At 35.5% G+C, this 24,151-nt stretch overlaps 1 protein-coding gene across 3 annotated transcripts in view; it reads left to right on the top strand.

Moving 5' to 3' along the window:
- Window positions 1-24,151, top strand: part of TTLL7 (tubulin tyrosine ligase like 7) — a 65,392-nt gene that overhangs the window by 19,036 nt on the left and 22,205 nt on the right. For all 3 annotated transcript variants that reach the window (XM_083867125.1, XM_083867126.1, XM_083867127.1), the window contains 13 exons: window positions 752-927; window positions 1,085-1,216; window positions 2,127-2,248; window positions 2,961-3,028; window positions 7,816-7,974; window positions 9,485-9,701; window positions 12,148-12,312; window positions 13,149-13,307; window positions 17,727-17,821; window positions 18,472-18,619; window positions 18,702-18,775; window positions 21,594-21,729; window positions 22,542-22,628. In XM_083867125.1, coding sequence (XP_083723251.1) covers window positions 903-927; window positions 1,085-1,216; window positions 2,127-2,248; window positions 2,961-3,028; window positions 7,816-7,974; window positions 9,485-9,701; window positions 12,148-12,312; window positions 13,149-13,307; window positions 17,727-17,821; window positions 18,472-18,619; window positions 18,702-18,775; window positions 21,594-21,729; window positions 22,542-22,628 — 1,587 coding nt within the window. In that variant the 5' untranslated portion in view covers window positions 752-902. The remainder of the gene's footprint in view (window positions 1-751; window positions 928-1,084; window positions 1,217-2,126; window positions 2,249-2,960; window positions 3,029-7,815; window positions 7,975-9,484; window positions 9,702-12,147; window positions 12,313-13,148; window positions 13,308-17,726; window positions 17,822-18,471; window positions 18,620-18,701; window positions 18,776-21,593; window positions 21,730-22,541; window positions 22,629-24,151) is intronic.

Here is a 24,151-nt window from a genome sequence, read left to right as displayed (position 1 = left end):
AATATTTTAACCCATTGTTCTTATGTGCTTAAGCTGGACCTAAAAAGCTTTTTAATATGTGGGATTTTTCATGTAGTGCTGTATTCATGAAGGAAAAGAAGAAAGAGGAATTTCATGTGACTATAGATGTAAAAAATAGTATTTTATGTAAATAAATGCTCACTTTAAAAACTGAAAATTCATGTTTGCCAACCCAAAATGTCTTCAAATTATGTTTGTTGTGTCATGAAGTGGCCATGAAACTGCAGCTTCATGGTTATTGGACAATTGCTTTAAAAAACATTGAAAAATGAAAAAGAGGAAACAGATTATTAGTGTGATTTCAGTTATTTCCCATTTGGTACTAAAAACCTATCACATAGTATGTCTGATTTTAATTTTTTATATAACATCTGGTTTAAAATGACTCTAAATTCATTAAACTTTGTGGAGATAGAAAATGGCAGTACTGATTGAATTCAGTGTTACCTATTTTCGTGTCCAAAATGTCCCATACCCAAATGAAAATCAGAAAAAGAGGTAATATAATTTCATTTTGAAAATTTACACCGCAAAATTTTTTTTTCCAGAGGAGAAATAATTTAACTGCAATGAACAAAGTTTTATATTTCAATAGCTTGATCAATCTTCTAAATTAAGCAATTCTTCATACATGCAATTGAAAGTGTTTTCATATTTAGTTTTTGGCTATTTATTTTTATTTTCAGGGTTTGTCTGTGACAAGGTCTCTCTTACTTTTTTCTTAATACAGGTATCTATCCATTCCAGAACTAATATTTTCTACAACCAGAGACTGAAATGGCATGACTGGAGTTTTAAGTAATTTGGCTTTGACAACTTCACCATTTACTGAGAACTTGGAATAGAATTTGAACTCTGTTTCTGCACTATCCTAGATTATAATGCCATCCTTTCCTAATGAGGGAGGTATGCTAGTCTTGGATTTTAAATATATATACCCTATGGATTATCAGTATGCTTGTATCTGTAAATTGTGGTGGAGTACTGTTTGTATTTTTTAGTTAATTTGTATATGTTATTTGAGATATAAAAATGTTGACAGTTACAACATTATTTTTTGAAGATAACCATGGAACTGCTCCTGTGACTTTGAGTTCACAACTACCCTATCAGAGCACAATTAAAAGAAAAGTCAGAAAGAAGAAGAAGAATGGAGTCATCACTGCCAATATTGCTGGCACAAAATATGAAATTGGTAGGAAGCTGCATATTTTGTTTTCATCCCAATAGCCTTTGATGTGAGTTACTGATTAATGGAGTGAATTAATGAATTTTGCATCAAGCTGACAATGAGACATTTCTGAAGGAGTTTCTTTTATAAGAAACCTGGGGTTTTCTTGTAACATTTAATTAATGGTTTTGAATACTGTGCCTCTATTAATCCCCATTTGTTACTCACATTAATTCCCACTTGTTGCCTTCAAATGTAAAAACTTAAGTAATCAAGAAGGCTGTGGAAGAACCTTCTAAATATGTATTATGTATGTATTTGGAAGCTCACTTAAAGCCTTGGAAGATGAGCAGTGTAAATTCAATGTTAAATACTTTAATTATTATACAGAGGCTTCTCAATAAAATCCGTTAATGTTTTGTATTTTCATGTTTGGTACTAAATTCTTTTTCCCCTAGAATCAGAGTTATGCATGGCACATAATCGTGGTTTTTTTTTTTTTTTTAAAATAATGTGTGCATTTGCTTTTGCAACACTGTACCTTGTCTAAGGAGGAATTTTTATCCCTGTCTTAAGTGACACTTATGGTCATCACTGTTTTAAAATTAACTTACGGCATAACTAAGATTAAATTTAACTGCTGTACAAGAGGATTTTTGCTGGATGATTGGGGAATACCTTGAAGCTCTTTGCAGTTCCCATCAGTGGTTGTGCTGATTCCTGCCTCACTGTAAGGTGCTGTAACATTGTAATGGCAGGTTTGCAATAGACTGATGGAAATACTGCAAGATAAATAGCCTGCTATGCTAACATTGTTCTCAGACAAAGGGTTCTATATTGGAAGTGTTTAAAATCTTAATTGATTTTTTAAATGTTGAAAATTAATCTATTTTAGAGACTCAAAATAGTCCCTAAGTGTGTGATTTCCCCATAGTGCGTATAGTAATACAAGAAATGGGATTTGTGAAAACGCGTGATGAGGATGAAACAGCAAATCTTATCTGGAGTGATTGTGCCGTGCAGCAAGAGAAGATTGCTGAGCTGCGGAACTATCAGGTACAGTGGTAAGATTTTTGACATGTTTCAGTATAAACTGCTTCACTCTGAAATGCTCAGTAATTGTCAGTAACTGCTCAGTTCCATTTGTGTGGAGGGGGAAAAAAAACCCCACAAACCACAACGAACCAGGCTGCATTAAGACTGTACCACTGCATAGCTTAAAATCCTATTCTCTTTTCCAGAGTTATTTGTTCTTACCACCTGGAAACTGGTGTGTAAATATTTGGGGCTGTTCTTTCATGCTCTTTTCTGCCAGTTGGGTGTTGTGAATGATCAGTTTAAAGGAGATACAAAACATCATTTATAAGTTTCTCATGAGCTTTGAAGCAATAAGTTAACTACCAGAGCTCTCTCCACAGTCCTGTGAATAAATATTTTAGTTTTTTACCATTACCTTGGGTTTGCATTCTTTGTTTCTTGATAGCTTTGTGAATAAAAGCATGATAGTCTCATGTGTAAAATTAAATCGATGGGCACTTACATTGATGGAAGAGAATACAACTTGCAGTATCTTTAGCATTGCTAAGAATATGTAGTGTATAGTGTAATATACTATCTTAAATAATTTAATCTTAAATAATAAGATGTAGCACTACTTGTGTTTGCCTGAGCATGCAATTGAATGTTTTAAATGATTATAATTAGGTATACCAGAAAACCTAAAAAGTTTCAATTAATTTTCTTTTTTTTTTTTTTTCTCCTTCCTCAGAGAATCAACCATTTCCCAGGAATGGGAGAGATATGCAGAAAGGATTTTCTGGCAAGAAACATGACTAAGTAATATTTCTTTTAATACTAAGAAGTTTTCCAGCTGTAATATTTAATGCAATAATATACAGAACTATTGCTCTTGAGGCTTGCTTTTTTTTTTAACCAAGAAACTAGGAGAAGACCAAGAACAATTTCCAGAGTTCTTTAATAACTTTAGTTTTGGTCTTGGATCTGTAGTATTGGAGTGGGATACTTTATTTCTCCAATTGACTTCAGTGGAATATTATCTGGGTTCATTTCTCTGTCTAAACATTGCAGAATATAGGTGAGTCTTGAATTACTGTGCAATAAACCTAATACATAATACACCCATGTATATATCCCATAATAGTAGAACAGAAAAAACAGCTGTATGTGGCTGGATAGTGCATCTGGACTATCCTGTGCAATGTGCTCTAGGATAACCCTCCTTCATCTGGGAGGCTGGACCAGAGGGCCCACTGAGGTCCCTTCCAACCTGACCAATTCTGTTGCAGTACTTGTTTAAAATAATTAATGGCTATATTTTTGTATCTATCAAATTTAAAAAATATGAAGCATCTTACTGTTTATATAAGAAATTAGTCAGTGAGGCTCATTTGTCTAATTACAAATTCTCCTCACTCTAGTGGAATAACTGGGTTCTGAGGAATTATCCTAGCTGAGAATCTGTGAGTAAGACTTGTAAGAAAACAATACTAAATAATGATCTGATAGCCTGGTAGTAAGGAAAGGTTTGAGGGTAAATATATGTCAATATTTTGTTCTAATCTAAATTAGTTTGTAGAGCAATTATTAATAGAGTTAATCTCTTGGCCCTCAACCTGACTTACACAACTTAAATGCTAACAGAAAAGAATTTGTTTTCATACCAATGTAATTACTGTGATATCCACTCTCTCTTCTCTCTTTCAATTTCTTTCTCTTTCCTTTTCTGTTTTGTAACTAGAACACATAATATGTAGAATGTACGCAACTATTATTATAAAATACGCAAATATTGTGTGCATTGCAGTGGTGTCTCCATGTCCTGTGTGTGGACCAGAGCTCCCCTGTGTCAGTGGTGCTGCACAAACACTTTTCACTGCCCCTCTCAGACTGAAAGTAAAAACACAGAGATAGCACATGGAGGCAAATAGCTCTTTGCAGAGGTCTTGGAAACAGTCAGGCAGCTTGGTATTGCCTGTGTATTGCTGTAGTTCTGTGATCTTTTTAAAAAAGTATGGAAAATGGACAAAAGGCTCTTGTTATGCACATATTCTTTCAAATACAGTCTGATGATACCTCTCTCAACCTACTTAATTCTGAGTTCAAAACACAGTTTAAAGTCACTGAGTGCTGAGATTGCACATATATATAAGATGGGAATAATTTCTCTTACACTATGACTTCTTACTTAATATCAGTAGATATAGCAGGGTTTAAGCAGTTTTGGGTTTTTTTCTCAGTACTGGCCCTCACAACTCAATACTTAGTATTCATACCTTATAAAAATCAGAATGATATGCCTTGAGATTGCTGATGAAATCATAAGTCAGTTGGGATACATGACTGAGCAGGCTCTTGCCTGTAGAATGCAGGATTTTGTTTCCTACAGCTCTTGTTCTGTCTTAAAATCTGAATGTGCAGAAACACTAATTCTCTTGTCTTGCTTACTGCTGCATGCCATCTTTTCTATTCTCATTACTTACTCTACTGATTACTATCATTGAGAGATAATGAAACTATATTGAGAATTGGTAGAGAGTAGAGTTTTTTTTAATTTTTTTTTTTTTTTACTTCCATGTTGTTGTACTGATTTCACCCTTCCATTTTATGCAAGTTGTTGAGAATAAAGTGAAAGAACAAATCTACCTTACTTTGAGAGGAAAATACTATTCAGGAGGTAATGCACTTCAGGAGTTCTTTTTGCAGACAATAGCCAAGCAACTCTGCATCACAGGACAATGTGCTTTTCACATGCAGAAAGGTGGAAGGGAGGAGTGTAATGTGTAATGTGTAATATGAAAGAAGACAACTCAGCAAAGAAAGTGTAGGAACACAGAACAATGGAACAGATGGAAAGAGGAATGTAATTGAGAAAAAAAGGCAAGCATAAACATAATTTTCAAGGATAACAATCAGAACACAGAAAAGAAAAAAGTAACAGTAGAAGTGCCATCCTGGGGCCAACTAGATCTTAAGAGAGTGTGTGAAGAGTCTCTTAGATGAGAGCTCCTCTTATGAAGGACCACTGTGGTTACAAAATGAAATCGGTAAATGTGGGAGAAGGTGCACAGGATGAGTGGGAAGGGGCATGGATTCATCTATGTGATACTGTTTTTTCCAGTACCTTTGTTTATTATATTAAAAAAGTTAATGAACTGATCATGGGCCAAGAATCATTCTCATCCATACATACTCACTAACTTTTCACACATAAGAAGTCAGAGGGTTTTGAAATTTCAGCAGTGGAATCTGTGTTATTAGACTGAAGGTTGTGCCTGTAGTAAGCTATGTTTTGTTCAATACCACTGATTCTTTTGTACAGAAAGCACTCTGAGATCAAGAGCACAGTCTGACCACATTTGTGAGCTAAAATAGTACTCAGAAGAACAATCATTTGCTGTTTATTTCTCAGACCTCCTGATAAAGACAGCAAAGGCTAAAGGATAGAGCAGCACAGTGAAAAAGTGGTTACTCATAGTAGTGGACAGCCCATGTGCGGAAAAATAGGACTATTGTAATGGAATAGGCCTTGTTTCCACAGGCTACTTAATGATGTTCCTAAGCCTTTTCTGAATAAGGCCTTGCAGGGAAAGAACAGAGCTGAATTCTTATTTTGAAAGTTTTACTGAGCCCCAGAACCTATAAATAATGCTGAAATATTCCACTTCATAATATTAAGTGTTTGTAATCCACCCAGTTATGCATTAAAAAGTCATATAAAACTGATATACTTCCAATCATAAAATAATATCAATATATCAGGAGTATCTTGAAGCTATATTCAATGAGTAGGGAGTGTGTGTATTGAAACCCTTGAGTAAGTTAAATGGCAGGTCTTTATCATGTAACATGATGCATATGATAAATAATCTGGAAAGGGATTTAAACTAACCCAGAAATTGCTTTTTGCCTAAAAATAGGATAATTTCTGCCTAGATAAGGTACTCAGTTGGCAAAGTAATAACATTTGTAAAGGCAGAGCAGATGGGGAATAGTTTAACAACATGAATGAATCAGAATTTCCAATATCTACTTCTGTTTTCAAAGTTTTCCTGAATATTTAGTGGCTTTCTTTGAACTAGGTTTGTAAGAATAATAGTTACACTGAAGCTGCAGAAGCACTGAATCTCATGCAGTACTGCTGTAGCTATTGTGGTTTCTTCAGAGTGTTTGTTGGGTAGTTGGCTACAGTTTGGTGACAGCATATCCATTATACCAGTAGGGCTTGGCTACAGTCCTAGCCCTACACATGTGGCTGACAGCTCTGTTTTTTCCATTAGTATTTTAGCCACTTAAAGAAAAAGTATCTGCCCAAGAGTGTTATGTAAGCTCATAGTAGAAGTAAAAAGTGGAAATTATATTGCCTCTTTTACACATTAGTTATTCTGATGCTATTAGTTTTCAATACAAAAGAGAAATATACCTAAATCTGTATTTAATTAAAAAGTATTAAATTTCACCATAATGGCATTTAAGAAAAAAAATCATAGTTGGGGAACTTCCTGTATCAGTTGATTTCCTTTTAAACTTCCAATTCCTTTCTGTTGGTCTGTGGATATTTGTATTTTAGACATGTCCACTCTATGCTACGGAGTAGTTGTGAGTTACCTGAACTAATTTTGTATGAGGTTCTGTTTGAAGGAAGTTTCAGGTGCTCTGAGTACCTGAAACAAACTAGCTGCACCAGGATGTAACTCTGCAAAGACTAAATTTACCTCAGCTGCCACAGCTGTAAAAGCAGAGAGACCAGGACCTTGCTGCATCTTTTCCCAGATTCAGAGTTTGATTCCCTATTTTTTATTTTAGTTCTTCTGTTCCATCCCTTCAGCCCTACTCCCTTCCTTCTTGGTCTTGTTTTGAATGTCTTTGCTTTCTTTTGATTAAATTAGGTGCTCTTGGAATCTTAATCCCAATATACTGGGACCAAACACTAATCAAAGCCTGTATGATTTGTCCTATATAGGAAATGAATGAATTGCTTGGCCTGTGTCAAAGTCTATCTACTACAATTCCTTATTTTTAAAATTCTTTCAAAAGGAACAAAAAACTCTTCCTTAATTGCTTCTATTTAAATTTTAAACCCAGTTGTTTTTTGCACCCAAGAAGAAACTCCAAATATCCCAACTCCTCTTTTTTGTGTCTGTTGATCCTCATACCTCCCCAGACACCTACCAATATGAAAATTAAAATACTTCCCAAATAACACCAGGCCCCCCCCCCCCCCATGCCCCAAAAAATAAATCCATGGTTTGTTGTGAGTTCAATATTTCTAAGAATAGGAAGAGCATTAAGTCATCTGAGTAACTGGCCAAAAATTGTAACAGGAGGGAGATGGATGCCAAAAAATGAGATGAATATCTGTAACAAAATAAGCACATAAGCAAAAATGCTCAAGATAGTCTGCTTTTGAATATAACATATTCAAACTCATGTGAATATGTAATAGGACTCTAACTATTCTTTAAAAAATGCAAAAGTTTGCTTTCATATTACAGAATTTTGCTAAAGAAGTTCCCTTGTGAAATTGTCATAAGTGCTTTTTAATCTTGAGGACTGAAACATCAAAGTAGTCAAAAGATTTTAACTCAATTACCCTTTTCTTGCAGAATGATCAAGAGTCAGCCTCAGGAGTACAGTTTCATTCCTCGAACATGGATCTTTCCTGCAGAATACACACAGTTTCAGAACTATGTAAAAGAATTGAAGAAGAAACGTAGACAGAAAACTTTCATAGTCAAACCAGCTAATGGTGCAATGGGACATGGGTGAGTTGTGAGTTAACTTCAGTCTTACCTGTCAAGGTGAAATCCAGTGCTACTTACAACATTAACCGAAGCTGTGTATTAGTAAGAAGATTGTATTTCGAGTTGTGTGAAATTCAGTATATTGGGTGAAGGCTTCACAAGCCTTAAGTAAACTCAAATAATTATTGAGAATACAGTTATTTTATTGTGAATTTTTCTGCTGTGCTTAGATTTATAGGGTGAGATAGTATTGGGCATAAATGGCAGGGTTTTGGTGGCTGGAGGCTGCAGGGATGTCGTGTGGGAGGTCAGGATGTTTCACAGCTTTAAAACCAGCCCAGACACCCCATTGTGTTCCCAAACTGCAGCCAGTCAGAGAAGCAGAAACATGTTTGAGAGCAGCAGCCACAAGGTATAGGAGAGACAGAGGAGATGCTGTTGGGGATGTGGCTGGATGTACACACTTGGAAGCAGGGCACACCCCTGAAGAGACGGCAACATGCAGTTGAGTTGAAGAAGTTTTGTTTGTGACAGGGCTGCACAGTAAAATCCAATGAGATAAATATTGCAATTGCATTTTTAGTTCTTTTTTTTTTTTTTTTTTTTTTTTTTTAGGTATTTTGGTTATAGCTTTTATTGCTTTTAATATCAATTTGAATTATACAGTATAGTAAAGCTCAGTTTTTCAGCATATGTCAGAATTGCTATAGAAGTAAGGCCCCCAAACTTTTCCATTTCCTCATTTTTCAGTCCTCTTGATAAAGGCAAAGATAAGCTAAAGGGAAAGGTTACCAGCATAGTTCAGAGAAATTTCTGAAAAGTACTTCACTCTACTAGGAGTATTCAGCACCAAACCTCTGAAATGTATAATAAATAATAGAGAATAATGTTAAGGTAGCATTAAGGTTCTGGGAATTTTAGGTTAATAATGGTATACTGAAAATATTAGCTCTTACAGTTATTTAAAGGTCTATGTAGTTAGAGACTAGAAGTTCATAGTTCATGTATAAACCTTTTTTCATTCTGACATGAGGGAACTGGAAATACAGAAATACTGAGTTTAATCTATCCCATCCTCAGTCATACAAATCAGTGTCCTGCTTTGCAAACTTCATCACCTAAGGTTAGCACTGAAAGTTCTTTGCAGCCTGTACCTCAGGCAGCAGTTGTGACAAAGACTGGAAGTCTATTTTTAGAGCTGCATGGGGAATAATCACAGAAACTGGAGACTGGTCGTTCTGCCAAACAATTTCTAAGTGTAGAGCAAAACCATTATTACAAATTGTTGAATCAAAGCAAGCAGAAAGTTACTTTGAAATGGCTCGTTGCCTTTTTTCATCTAGTGAAGCACAATAAAGTACAGGAAACCAAAAGCCTTGTAAGGGAATGGAACTTTTTCTCTGCCCTAAAAATCAGATATCTAAGTCTCTTTCTCTAGGTAGACTTTAGCCTCACTACTTGACTGGGTGACCATGACAATCTATTTCAAAGAGTAATGTCCAAGTTTTAAAATGGTTTTTGTTTTTACCAGGATCTCTTTAATAAGAAATGGAGAAAAGTTACAAGCTCAGGATCACTTAATCGTTCAGGAATATCTTGACAAACCATTTCTTATGGAAGGCTACAAGTTTGATTTACGTGTGTATATTCTTGTAACCTCCTGTGATCCATTAAAAGTGTTTTTATATCATGATGGACTGGTGAGAATGGGCACGGAAAAGTATCATCCCCCCAGTGACTCAAATTTGGTAAGTTGGAGTTTGTTCCAATTTATTGTTTATGGTGTAGACTTTAACCTGTGTAGTGTTTGCAGGTGATAAAATTAAATAAACTGGGACTTGAGTTCATCTGGATAAACTTCTGCATTGTCATTGAAGAGAAAAAATTCTATGTGAAAGATACTTAACACATACTTTTCTATCAAAATCACAAGTATTATCAAAATCACAAGTATATAAAAATCACATTATTGCTTATATATAAAAAATTTATAAGACTTTGCATGCTAAAGAGTTTAAATATATTCTAGGGGAAAGCAAAAGATATCAACCCAAAAATTAAAGAAAATCAAATCACTTCAAGAACAGGCACATTGCTTTTATGTTCATCTGAGCCTGAGGCTGGGGTGGCAGGTGGTAATAAGGTTTATCTCCTGCTAGATCCTTGCTAGATCCTGCTAGATCCATGAAATTTGGAGCCTTTGCTGGGGGTCCTGCCAGGTTTCAGCCATTGTGTTGGGAACTGCAAGGGACAAGGGCTCACTGCAGTCCCTGAACACGAGGGAATCTCCTGCTGCTGCTGCTGCTGCTGTTTGTCAGTGACTGCTTCAGCAGGGACAGGAGTATGTACTTGGCAGCTTTAGGGTGATTCAGAAGGGCTGCCTATAAACAGAGAGAACCGAGAAATGGTAAGGGTCATGCCAAAGAATTTGCACAATTTCCTCCTCTTGTTCCACTGTATAGCATGTTGCCCTGTTGGGGGTGTGAACCTCTCTCTTTTGGCTCAGACCGAAATGCAGATGTCTAAGAAATAGGTAGATTTCCAGCAGTGGAAAGTATTAGTAGATTTACGTTTGTTATACCTCACTCTGTACTCCATTGCTTTTAGAGCAGCTTCCATGTAATTATGTAACAGAAAACACCATAGGGCCTTTTTGCCCATGTGAAACTTCAAATTGTGACTATCTCTTGATGTGCCTTTGGAAAACACAGGTACAATTTGAAGCCCAGTACAAATGCTATATTTGGAAGTGTTCCAGTACTATATTTGGAATAGTTTGCTTTTAATATTTGTGTATTGCTGCTAATCTGGGCATTAGCAGCACTGAAATATGCTCTGCTGAGCGGATAAACAGAGCAGGCAGTTGTTTCTATGTTCTCAGAACTGCTCATGCTGGAGGTTGTCTATTGTGTGAACTAACCTGCTTGTCACTAATGACATTGTTGTTTGGATGACATTTTTCCACGGTGACATTGTTCCAAATAACTTTGGACTATCAGTTCAGATGCACAAACATTTTTTTCTTTTTTTTTTTTTGGTAGTCTAACAAATAATTACTTTTATCTGAAATAATTTGAATTTCATGGAAAGATGACTCAAAACCAATATATTTCAGAATGATTCTTAAAGGAGTAATGAAGCCGTGGGAGAAATTCATTGCTTCTAGTGCTACTACAATATACTGTTAACTACCTTGCAATTAAATGGATTTGTTTTGGTAATTTCATTAAGTTTTTTTAAAGATAAGGAAGTGTAGTGAGATAAATGACAGCAGAAGGCTTGTGTTATCTCTTAAAGATGAATTAGAACAGAAGGCTTATGGTCACCTTAGAATATCATCTACTCTCATGTATGTAATCAAACATGACAGAGAACTGTCACTGTGATGAGGACAGGCATCACCATAGTGTAAGTGAAAAGCTGAATTAATCTCTGGGAGATAATGTAAATGTGCAGATAATGATTTATAAATCTGCCTTGGAACGGGAATGCTTTCTTTAAATTCAACTGATAACATGAGTCTATTGCTGGTGACATTTTGCTCCATAAAGAAACTGTAGCACTCAGTCATTTATGTAAAGTAGGTTTTGAAATTTACCTCCCTCTGATGTATGGCTACCAGCCAGTTAAAAATGAGCAATTTTGGCAGATATCAGCATGACAGATGAGTTTATATGTAAAAGATATTTTAAAGTATCACTATGATGAGAACACTTCTCATAAATAAGCTACAGTGAAAACTGAAATGTGGGATTGTCTATGAAGCAGATGCCAGAGTGTTTTTTAACACTTTTAAAGTAGCACTTCAAAACACCATCTTTATTGTTTGCTTCTTGTGGTATGTAATAATTCTCTAAGTTATGATAATTGCTCTTTACTTTTTTAGGTAGTTGTTTACATACAGACCTGTAAAAATGGCAGATAGATTGTATTATCTAACCAGATGTGGAGTGCTAGATCACTTCACTGCAGCTGGCTTAAGTAGAAGCCCAGGTTTTGTTGTAAAAAGGCTACAGAGCATTCAGTCATGAAATCTCCCAGAATCAGAAACACTAAATCTGCATGTAGTGTACTTGCAAATATGAGCTGTTTGATTGTCATTATTGATTTAATATAAATTTTTCTTTACACGATTTTGAACTATTTTAGAATTGTTTTTGAAGTTTTTAAAATGTCTTTTCTTCCTTCTTTTAGAGTCAATTGTATATGCATCTGACTAACTACTCTGTCAATAAACATAATGAACGCTTTGAACGGGATGAAACAGAAGACAAAGGAAGCAAACGCTCTATAAAATGGTTTACTGAGTTTCTAGAAACAAACAATCTTGATGTCTCCAAATTCTGGAGTGATATTTCAGTAAGACAGATTAAAGCACTTTTCTTTATTTTATGTATTTTTAGAAAATTAATTGCTTCTGCCATCTGCCTTACTTCAATTCAGGATGATTTTTTAAACTTTATTAATTCAAATTCTCAGCAATGGATGTCACAAAGGACATACTATTAACTATTATTAATTTTTTAAAATACTAAATGCATAGTCTGATTACAAATTTAATGTTAGCCTTTTTCTGAGGATCAAAAGTAATTTCAAACAGTTATTCACATAAGCAATATGGTTATGTGAACAACCAAAACAAAGGAATCATGCCATTTAAATTTTTGGAGACTTTATTTTAGTGTATAAAGTGTATTTTATGTGTGAATATTTACAAAATTGTAGTCAGTGTTGCATATATCTATGTACTTAATCAAGCACCATTGAAGCGGTTGTGTTACAGGTGTCTTCAGATGAGGAATAGGTTTAAGATTGTTAGAGCTTAAAGGTGTTTGCATGATTCTGAGAACACTTACCAAAAATTTTACTGCAAAATGAAATGCATGAAGATTGGCTATACTATATACTATACTTTGTTATCAACTTGCTTTTATTATTTGACTTATTGCAAGTCTCAAAGTTTGTATGTACCATAGAAAGTATAACAACATAATCTAGAACTGTATAAAGTTATACATGGTATGACATAGGAATACTTTGTTTATTATAGACTATTTCTTTGGAATTTTAAATCTTTTTTTTTTTCCTAGTAGATATGTAAATGAAATTTAAAATACTAAAGCATGAAACACTGTAGTTCAGTATATGCTGGTGTTTTCTCTCCTGATGACTTTTTCTGAAACAAATCTCTGCAGGAGCTGGTGGTGAAGACTCTGATAGTTGCAGAGCCGCATGTTCTTCACGCTTACCGCATGTGCAGGCCAGGCCAGGCACCAGGAAGTGACAGTGTCTGCTTTGAAGTCTTGGGGTTTGATATTCTGCTGGACAGAAAACTAAAACCATGGCTGCTAGAGGTAAACCTCTTTACACACATGTAAAGTAAGTTTTTAGGGGTAAAGTTAACTAAGCTCCAACTGAATCCATATCTGTGTAAGGAAACTTGTAGTGAAAATCTGTGCACGGTTGTGTTGAGTACATAAATGGTGCTTTTCTGCAGCATCCATGCAGGAGTGCAGTGATCACCTTGCAGTGATTTTTGATACTGAAAGAAAGGTAATTGTTTTCCTGGACCCATGTTGCATTTCAGATGTTTTTGAAAGTTTTAATGAGAAATATAATATTAATGTAGTTGTTATTATAGCTGGAGGACCTTGATTATAGCAAGTTGGTGCTATGTAGGTTTCCTTCATGAGTGTGGCTATTCATAACTGTGAATGTATGCTCTTAATCTTCTCTTTTTTGGGGATATGTGTTCTTTTCCTCTCCTATGCTTTTTAAAAGCACTACCATAAACAGAAAAATAATTTGATACACAGGAAATTCTGCAAACAATTGGTATAATAGGACTGGAAGAAACATTTCTTCTCTGATATGTTAGTGGTACAGTTAAATTAAGTGGTGCTCACACACATTTTCAACCAGGCATGTCTGAGGTTTGTCTGTTGCATCTCTTATATTGCCCAATTAATAACATATAGATGAAGTTCACTTCTGTTATTTCAGGTTGCCTTATTTCATTTTGTTAACTGGTTGGGAGACTATGCAACTTGGGGAATAAAGCAAATGTATTCAAAATCTCTCTATTGACAGCAAGCCATGAATATGATTTGGCTACTGATGAACAAAATGTACACAATTAATTTACTGAATTATAACCTCATTTGCAGGCCATTAATACTGTCAGCAGTTGCTTTGTCGTGCTTATTTCTCTCAGGGGCTCATTATAATTTTAATTAGAAAAATAAAATTCCTCCACTGTTGCCATGCAGACATAGCATATTTGGTGGCTTTGATGTTCTCGCCAAAAGCAGCGCATGACATGAACTTAGTCTGTACTACATCCACATCTTCTGTTTTTGTCCAGTGAAGCTTGCTGTCCTTTTGATTTAGCACTGCGCTTCCAGATTATCATCTATAGGTTGCCTGTAGTTTGCATATAACTGTGTGTAGTTATTTAAGTGCAGACTGAAGGGTCTGTGTAACATTTCATTCAGCCTTGTAGCGAATGCTGACAGAACAATTCTGTGAGAAGTGGTGAGTCAGCTGGCATAGGGAGTCCATTCTGAAGGACACCTCTGTCTGCTCTGATGTTTCTATGAGGTCTGGAGATTTTGGGGAGTTTGAGTCACCACTCTGATTCTCAGAGAAGAATCATATGATCTCAGACTCTTTGTTTATGAGAGAGTAAAGTAGTAAATGCTCCTCTAGTATTTTGAGTTGCTGGAGAATACTTCAGGGCTTAGAATTGTGTTATCATTTTTTTTAAATACAAAAGTCTAAGTATTTCCTTTTCTGCCTTTGGTAATAGAGGTATCCTTCAACTTATGTCAGACATTTACCCAAACTAACTGAAATTTCAAACTCTGAAACTTACTTATTTTGTACACTTGTTTACTATTTGTTACCTTGCTTGTTCATGCTTTTTTGCAGCACTTCCAACAGAGTATGCAGATGGAAGCACACTGTATGTATGCTGTATGTAGTGTAATAAAGATCAAATCTGCAGTGTGTATACATGGACTATACACAATTTATATATAGTCTGTGTGTATATATATGCACTTATATAGATAATTCTTTTTTTCTAAAACACTTCTGGCTTCTTCCACAGATTTCCACTCTTAACTCCTTCCACCATTTCCCTCTTGCCAAAACCCCCTTAGGGTTTTCACTCCTTAGGGGAGTGAATCATTCTTTCTAACAGTGGCAACATCCTAATCACAAGGCCCTGAATGTTCCCAGTGTTATGGGAAAATTGCCAAAATAGGATTAGGATGATTAGTTTCATGTTTCCATCCCTCGTGTAGCTTTTCTGTTATAAAGATAGCTTAACAAACTATTAAAAGAAATAAATTGTGCAACATATTATAATGGCTCTGCTTCCTGATTTGACTTTTGTTTATATTGCCTTGATGCATTGTAGCTCCCCTGCTCCTTGATGCTACTGAACTTCCGGAACCTTCTACCATAGCCAGGGCTGTGGGAAATGCATGATTGCCATCTTGTGGCACCAAATGTTTCTGGCAAGGATCTGTGCAGCGTCCATCCTTTCTGACTAGCAACAATGACCTAGATCTCCCTTCAATTCCCAGGAAATCCAGTTTTACTTTTTGACCAAAATTTCCAAGTTGGTTTATTTTATGTAAAAAAAATATATATCATACAGTTGAAGTTCTTGGATGGAGTCCAGCCTTGTTCACCCTCATCATATTCAGTTAGGATCACAAAGTTGTGACCATTGGAGAAAAAGATAACATGCATTTTAATAACTTCCTCAAGTGTAGGGTATCTAACTTCACTTGTGATTTATGTGGCCGAGGCAAAAGAAACCTTACATATACATTCAGAAATTTATTATTTAGTGTCACCAAGCTAGCAAAATCTGTTCAAAACATAGTTATCAGTCCATGTGAAATGAATGTGAGCATCTTAAACCAAGAAATTATTGCTAATTCCTATTAATGAAGTTGTTAAACTTCACATACACAAACTTTCTGCCATCTACTTGTTTCTCTTGTGTTATGCTTGCCCTGTCTGTACCCCTGGAGGTCCAGAGGCTACCATAGGGTAGGAAAAGTCTACTTCTCCAAAAAGAGATGGGTAGGTGATTTTCAGTGTCTTATGTTCTTCACCAGGAAAAATACACTATCAATGGTGAAGTTTTCTTCATCTTTGCTCTTAATTTCACTTAGGGTTATTTTTCTTTGTTTGGTGCCACCATCCACTGTTCATTTTTTGGCCAGCAATTCCACATTGTCTCCAAGTTTTACCACAAGTCTTTTACATCTCCTTGAAACATGCCATGCTTTCTTTATTACCCCTAGACCCAGTATTATCTAGTTTACAAGGTTCCATTCCTGTACTGAACATGATTTGGCCACTGGCATTTTCAAGGCCTTTGCAACCATCATTTGCTTGTACTTTTGGGATCCCTCATACAATCCTGGTTTTGACAACAATCCTCAAGGTATACCTTGCTGATAAATCTACTGATGTTATATTAACACAACCTGGTTGTGTATGTCCTGGTTCTCGGGTCACTGAACTCTAAATAACCATCTCCCAGCTGAGAGATGCACAGACAATGGTTTGGTAACAAGTTATTGTGAGTACCTATTGTGGCATATCACCAGTACATTATCAAGATTACAATGCCACAGTCTTACAGATTAGTCAGCTACCATGTTTATTGTCTTCTTTGTGATAGTAGATGAACACGTTAGTCTAAAGAGGTTGGTCAGTTAAATATTTGGATGAAAGTCTTCCAAAAAAGAATATGTATAAATCTTTTCACTATTTCAGATTAATTTTTGAGATTTTTCTTTCACTGTCAGATCTCACTGCTCACTTTTCCAGTCTGTCTGCAAAAGCAGTGAAGGAACTGATTCCCAAAGCCAAAAGGCAGTTGTCAGTTATGATGGGGCAGCTGGAACTCAGCAACAAGACAGTGGGTGGCACAGCAGCCACAATAGTTCTGTCCCACAGCTGTAGAGGCTCTAAGTTGCTCTAATATATTTAAAGTGCTAAAATAAAATAAACTGCTTTTGCCTTCTGCTTTGGACATGCAAACTGTATCCTACTTCTGATTTGTGTGGGGCACAAGGTATTGGTTTTCACTTCTGGAGCTCTTTTTTAACTGTCACTTTGTAACCAGTGCTGCTCATTCATGATCAAGATGAGATTCCTGCTTGTCATTAGCACCCATTACTCAAGTAACTAAATTTTTATACCAGTCTGGAAAGAATTCCTAGAATAAATCATTATTCCTTCTTAATTATTCCTGAAAACTGAGGTTCTGCAGGAAGTCCAAAACTTGTCAGGGTTATAGGATGGCTGGTTGAGGCTCCTGGCTAAGTGTATGATTTAGTCTCACTATAAGATTCCCAGTTGCATTTTCCTTGTTTCACTATATTTATGGTACCATTTTTAATCTCTTATCTTGTACTTAGCTTATAAGCTTTTTGTTGCTGAGACTGTTAATTATGTTATGTTTTCACACTATGTACTGATTTAATAACTTAGATCTCTATGTGTTGCTGTCAAGTGTATCTGAGAAATTATTTAAATATACTTAAGAAGACTTTGGATTAGAGCCTCTTTCTGTCCTTATATAGTTGTTACTTTTTAGAGTAGTATTTAAAGTTTCTTTCAGACTGGAAACTAGGAAAGAGTTTAACTCTTCCTGTGCCTGTTTTCTACAAAGCCTGTTACAATAGGTGTGTTCCCAGTGAACCTCAACATTCCTGAGTCTTCTGTGTCTCATTTTTTTTCAGATTAATCGTGCTCCAAGCTTTGGAACGGATCAAAAAATAGACTATGATGTAAAAAAAGGTGTTCTGCTAAATGCATTAAAGCTTCTCAACATACGGTACCTCGTCCTCTTTTCTTCACTCTGGCTCTCTTTCTGTTGCTTTGATTTTTTTTTTTAAATTTGAATTGGACTCAGAGAAAATGAAAAACCCTTTTTTCCACCTTCATATTTTCAAAATGCACATATTTCCCTTGCTGTCAGTTTTGCTATAGAAATTAATCTAAATTTAATTTTTCTTCATGCATATGTGCTTGCAAAAACTGAATGGTAATAGTAATTTTTGTAAAAAAAATTAAAAAAAATTCAAACACATCCCAAAGCTGGCATATGTGTGCAGTCATGGAGTATGTGGCCATAAAAGAAATTGCCTTGAGTGATAGTGTCACAGTCAGTCAAAAGCCATACCCTTCTAGAGGAAAACTTTGTTGCTGAGATATGTTGAAAAAAATCTACACCTCAGGAAAATAGATGCAACCATGTTTGTACCTTAAATTATGACACAGAGTCAATACAGTAGCCCTTAAAGCGTGAAAATATTATAGCCATGAAAGTTAATATAAAAAAAAAACCTTAATGAATGTTTCAGTTATAGTTTTATATGATAAACACATGACTGACTGGAAAATACAGAATATGTACTTGATATGAAAGTGCATCCCATTTCAGCTGCATTGAATTGACATTTCTTAATATCATCTGTGTTTCAGGACAAGTGATAAAAGGAGAAATTTAGCCCAACAGAAGGCTGAGGCTCAAAAAAGACTGTATGGCCAAGGGTCAGTGAAAAAACTGTTGCCAGGTTCCTCAGACTGGGAGAAGCAGCGCCACACACTGGAAAGGAGGAAACAAGAACTGGTAGGAAGGGAAAAAAGTGCTGTTTCTTGCTCATGGTTTATACTCTCTTTTGTTTTAATTGTCTTACTTTCTTGATTTGTAGAAGGAAAGACTTGCACAAGTACGTAAACAGATTTCCAAAGAGGAGCATGAAAATAGACACATGGGGAACTACAGGTGAATGTTTTTGGCTGTATTAGTAGGAAGTATTCAGTGTATTCTTTAGGAGCATTTGAAACAGGCATTTGTGATAGATGCTAATTTCCTGCCAGAAGTGTGTAGGCATTTATATATACATGTACATCAGGAATCTTTTTTCCAACAGTTCTTTTCTTGATTCCAACTTTTTTCATGCAGTTAGGAATTTATATGACATCAGTCACTCTATTGTTTGTACTTGAAAGACATGATTGTTCACATTCAGTGTACCAAGAATCATGATTGTTGTTATGGATCTGTTCTCTAATCACATATGATCATTCTTATCTTGGTGGCAGAGGATGCAATATGATTATTCCCTGTAAAAATATCGTATTTGAATTGTATTCCTGAGGCTTGCCCAAATTTCAGAAACTTTATGGATGCTTCCATCATTTTCAATGGGGTGGCATTTGAAATAATTTATTTGTATTTTTGCACTTTGATTTTGGATCTTGGTGGGCTGAAACGTAAGTACCTTCAGATTCCTTGGTAAAATATGTTCTAAAGAGAGCTTTACGTTGTCAGTTGCAACAGGCATTGACCAGAAAACAAAAATTTTGTTTTGTGATGTTTTTATTATTATTTCTTGATATTTGCTTCATTGAGAAGTGAAAGCATGGCCTAGGAATATGGGGGGAAAGGAAGCAGAGTATGGCTAGCAAGAGATGATGGCAATACTTGCCCACTCTTTATAAGATTCATCCAGGGTGTGAGAGGTCTGAGTTCACATATTTTACTGTGAACTAGTCAGAATGCCTTTATTGCTGTTCTTCATTGCTGCCTTTTTTTGAGCAGATGTACTAAATTCCCAGTAAAATTCTCATTTAAACAGATAGATGTTTCTGTGAAATTCACATTTTTGATGACTTAACACTTTGCTTACAAAGAGTCTTTCTTTGTAACTTTTAATTACATATTTTCTTGATGTGAGGAGCTCAACTAGTAAGTAAAAAAAAACCCTCTAGATGTACAATGAAGTGATAAAGTGGTTATTTTGATGCTACTAAAAGCAAGAGAAGCACTATGATGCTTTTTTCTTATGACACATTTTACACATTTATCACAAATTATGACACATTTTTCTTTTTTGCTAACTTAAACGTCTAGCTTATTAACTGATCACATTTTAAGTTGCTTATTCAGTTCTTGACTGAAAATCAGACACATGTTCTCTTTATTTAGCTTTTGGCTTAATGTAAATCAGTAAAAACACGGAAGTTTTTTATCCTCAGGAAAAAGTAAAGTGTCACTTCATGGGGAATGTGCACTTGTAAAAAGGCAGAACAGCTTTGTGTTTTTTTATTACCATGTCTTTGAGAAAAGGCTGAAGGATCAGTGGAACATGAGAAGGAAAGTAATTTTGGCTAGAGAAGAAGAATAATTTTATTTGCGCATTATGCAGTATTTTCCTCCATGTGCTCCTCCTCTGTAGAGCAGGACTAGCTTGTGTCAGACGTTGACATAGAATCATGGAAATTTTGGGTGCTAGTATTGCTGAACGGATTAATATTGCACTCTGAATAAAAATCCAGAGAAACCTCATTCAAACTCGGGAGGTTTGGATTTAATCTGTGGGTATCAGCTCAGCAATTGGCTTAGTCCATGTCTGTCTGCAAGCACAGCAGGCTCCAGTGGGAATGTAGGGGCAGCTGAAGTAGGAGCCACACTTCTGAGCTCTTGTGAAATCATGAGGAATTGGAAAGGATGTACATGGCCTTGAAATCTATTTCTAAATACATTAAGAATATTAGAGCAGCCCTTTCTTTAAAGCATTCTTCTATAGCAGTTTTTCTGCAGTAGAATCAACACCATTAAAAGGTGTTGACTGAAACTAGGAGAAAATGTCTGAAAAGGAGGAATGAGAATAAAAAGAGACTTGTAAAAAGTTCAGAAAAGACTCACAAATACAGAAAAGTCACATAATGTCACGCATGGTATAAATAGTGTCCATGCCTTGCACACTGCAGGCAAAATGAACTTACAGATTACTCTTTACAAAACATTAAAAGTTAGTCTTCCATCTTAGCCATATTTCTGGCTGTGTTTCAGGTATTCATGACAGATAGATTGAAGTGGTTTTCTTCAAAGCCCATTATTGCTTGATGAACATGAATAAATCACCAAGTCCTGCTTCTGATATTGTCATAATCTCCTTACCTGTGATTTTAGAGAATAATGGCATAGCTGCTCTAATGGAAAATCAGTCACCATATATATCCATGTACCATTTTTTTTTCTTCCTTATAGCACCTATTTCTTCCTGTTAATTTTTTGAAGGATTTAGCATTCAAGTACAGTACATACTCAATCTTTAATTCATATCCTGCCCATGGGATCAAAGCTATTGTTCAGATTTTCACTGTTTTGTGTCCTTTGATTGCTAATACAAATTGTTTTGTGTTCTTTTATTGCTAATACAAATTATCTTGTGGCTCTGAATTTGACATACAATATTTTGTTACTATTTCATGAATCATTCACACCTGTATGCATCACTCATACCCACTGAAATTTCTGAGCACTGCAAAACTGGGTTTTGGTATACCTCTGGAATGACCTACATGGTATTTGTTTTGAGTGGCTAATTGCTGTTTAAACATGAGTGTGTTCACTGAATTAAAAGTAGATTTAGAGAGCAATGTTCATAGTTTATGCTTTATGATTTGATATTATATCATTATTATAGATGGCATGTGTATATGTTAAAAAAAGAGACTCTGTATTAGTGACATTGCTTTTGTGTGATGAATACCTCAGCTTCTATCTTAAACTCTTCTTTTTTTCCCCTTTTCAGGCGAATTTACCCTCCTGATGATAAGACACTACTTGAAAAGTATGACAGTTTGTTAGCCACCGCTTTCCAGACGTTTCTTGCTGGAAGAGCAGCTTCACTTCAGCGGGAAATGAATAATCCCTTGAAAAGAATGAAGGTGTGGAAGTACACTGAGTATTGGCCTTAGGGGTTACTTATCTTTGAATTCATGACCTCATGGATTAGTTTCACTGTAATCATGTATGATGGCTAATAAATAGCACTTGATAATGTTCCATGATCTTATTATTCTTTGTGCAGCTTGTGGGCCAGATCCTTGAATCTGGATGAACTGCAGTGGACCCAGGGTGGAGACAGGCTAAATGGCTTTAAGCTACTTTACCATATCCCTGATCCTCAGCCTTACCCCTGGCCAAACCAAAGGTTGGCAGAAACTGCTTTTGAGTTGGTAATTGCCTCCTTCTTCCTCCAGTAGTGTTCCCAGCCTATTCATCCACTTGTGTGGACTGGAACAAGAGATATCCTAAAACCAGCTCCACTAGTTTAAGGATTTAAGGCATCCAAAAATCTTACCTGATTTGCCTACTTATTTAGTCAGAGACAGTAGGAAAACAGCTATATTAATAACTGGCTAACATGATGTAATTTGAAATCTGAGAAATAATTTTGCTTCTTTGTAGTTGGCATCATCCAGCAGTTTTACAGGAATCTTTGTTCAATCCTTTCTTCAGGCTTTTATTTTTAATAACTGTTAAAAGTTGATTTTAACCCTCAGTTTCATGTTGCTTGCAAGGAGAGATGCATGCATGAGAAGAAGTATTTCTATTTTCTCCTGTGGAGGAGTTCATAGTCCTATTTCAGGAATAAGTAATCAGGGTAATTTCAAATTTCTACCACTTTCTGCTTGAATTTTTGAAGGACAAGGTATGTCATGCTTTGAATTAATAGTAATAAAATTCCCATTTCTAGGAGGAGGACATTTTGGATCTTCTGGAGCAATGTGAAATAGATGATGAAAAGCTAATGGGAAAATGCACCAGGCAGCGAGGACCTAAGGTATTTGACTTTTAGACACTAATTTTTTATTTCATTCTATAAACAGGTTTTCTGAGAATTTTAAGTGGGAATTTAGTTGGCTGATCCGGTTCAAAGTTTTCTTCCTCAGACTGCCATTAATTTTATATATATATATATTTTAAGTATAGTAGAGGTATCACTACCATTTGTCCAACTAAATCCCATTAAATTTTTAAGGGTATATGTGATCCTTCTTTCTCTCCCTAAACCATTTGGAGGAATTGCCATGCATGGCAACAACTGTTGTGTACGAGAGATTGATTTCAGTGTGTGAAAGGATTTTTATATCAATGGTGTATCTCAAAAGAATGCTTTCATCTCTAATTGATTAGTGCCAAAATTTGGATTTTTGAGATCATGAGATAAAAGGCACTATGGAAAGTCAAAGAATTATTTATAATTTTGATGTATCTGTAGCTTGCTCCCTTGCTAAGAGGTTTGTAAAGTATATATTTTTGTAAAGTATATATACTTTTGTAAAGTATCTATTTTTCTATTCAAAATCTGCTTTTAGTGTGAATTTATATTATTTTTAGCTCAATGCTTTCTGCTTGTGTGCATAGTTCATGTGAGTCTTTGCCTTTAGTAAACTGCATATCTCTAAGCCAGTAAAGATAAAGAGTTTTGGCTTGGCTAGAATAAGTATGTTTTTTATATCCTGTAAACATTTTCGGTCAAGTCTGCTTAGAAGAGCCTGTATCTCTGTTCTGACCTTTGATGGATTTGTTCATGGATGCATGTAAACATCTTACAGCACTTCTTACAGCATTTTATGTTTCTGATGACATGATGTACAAATCTGTGGATATCTGTACAAAATGAATGCTGACAATTGTTCTGAGCTTGAAGAGGTACTTTAAATATGTGCAAGAATCCAAAGAGCTACATCTAATTACAGGCATGCATTCTGGAAAGAGGATCTACATGCCCAATCTGGTATTAAGATAGATTTGCAGGGACCTCATTAAAATATGGGGATTTTCTGCACTCGTGCTTTAACAGCAGTGGATTTTTTTCAACAAGAGAAAAAACCTCAGTCCACTCTAGCACTACACTCAGTCCATGTTCTTACAGAGATTCTTCTCTTTAAAATTTTGTTTTCAGTTCTTTAACATGGGGCCAGTTATTCAAGTTTAACATCTCAGTCACACTTTTCCCTTTTTTCAGAAGCCTGTCTTTCCCCAGCAACCCTTGGAGAGCATCTATCTGTTTGCCTCTGTGCACACTGACTTGTTCTATTCTACCTCTACACTCCTTGCTCACAAGGCATTCCCAGGCTGGAGGTTGTAACATTTAATTAAACATTAATAGGGTACTAAGCCCAAATTGAGAAACCTCTCTCAATTAGTTTTAAGATGAATTTTGATTAATTTATGAGTAAGACTGTATTCCATGGTCTTCTTTTATAGCAGGCAATTGCTATAAAAATTGCTTATGACCAAAATTTCCTTTTCTTTTTCCCTTTGAAATACAGATGTCCATGCAGATGGTCCTGGCACTTT

The sequence above is a fragment of the Zosterops lateralis genome (genome assembly GCF_965231275.1).
Source record: "Zosterops lateralis genome assembly, chromosome: 9".
NCBI lineage: Eukaryota > Metazoa > Chordata > Aves > Passeriformes > Zosteropidae > Zosterops > Zosterops lateralis.
The sequence above is the reverse complement of the archived record's forward strand: the minus strand, read 5'-3'. Positions and strand labels throughout refer to the sequence as shown.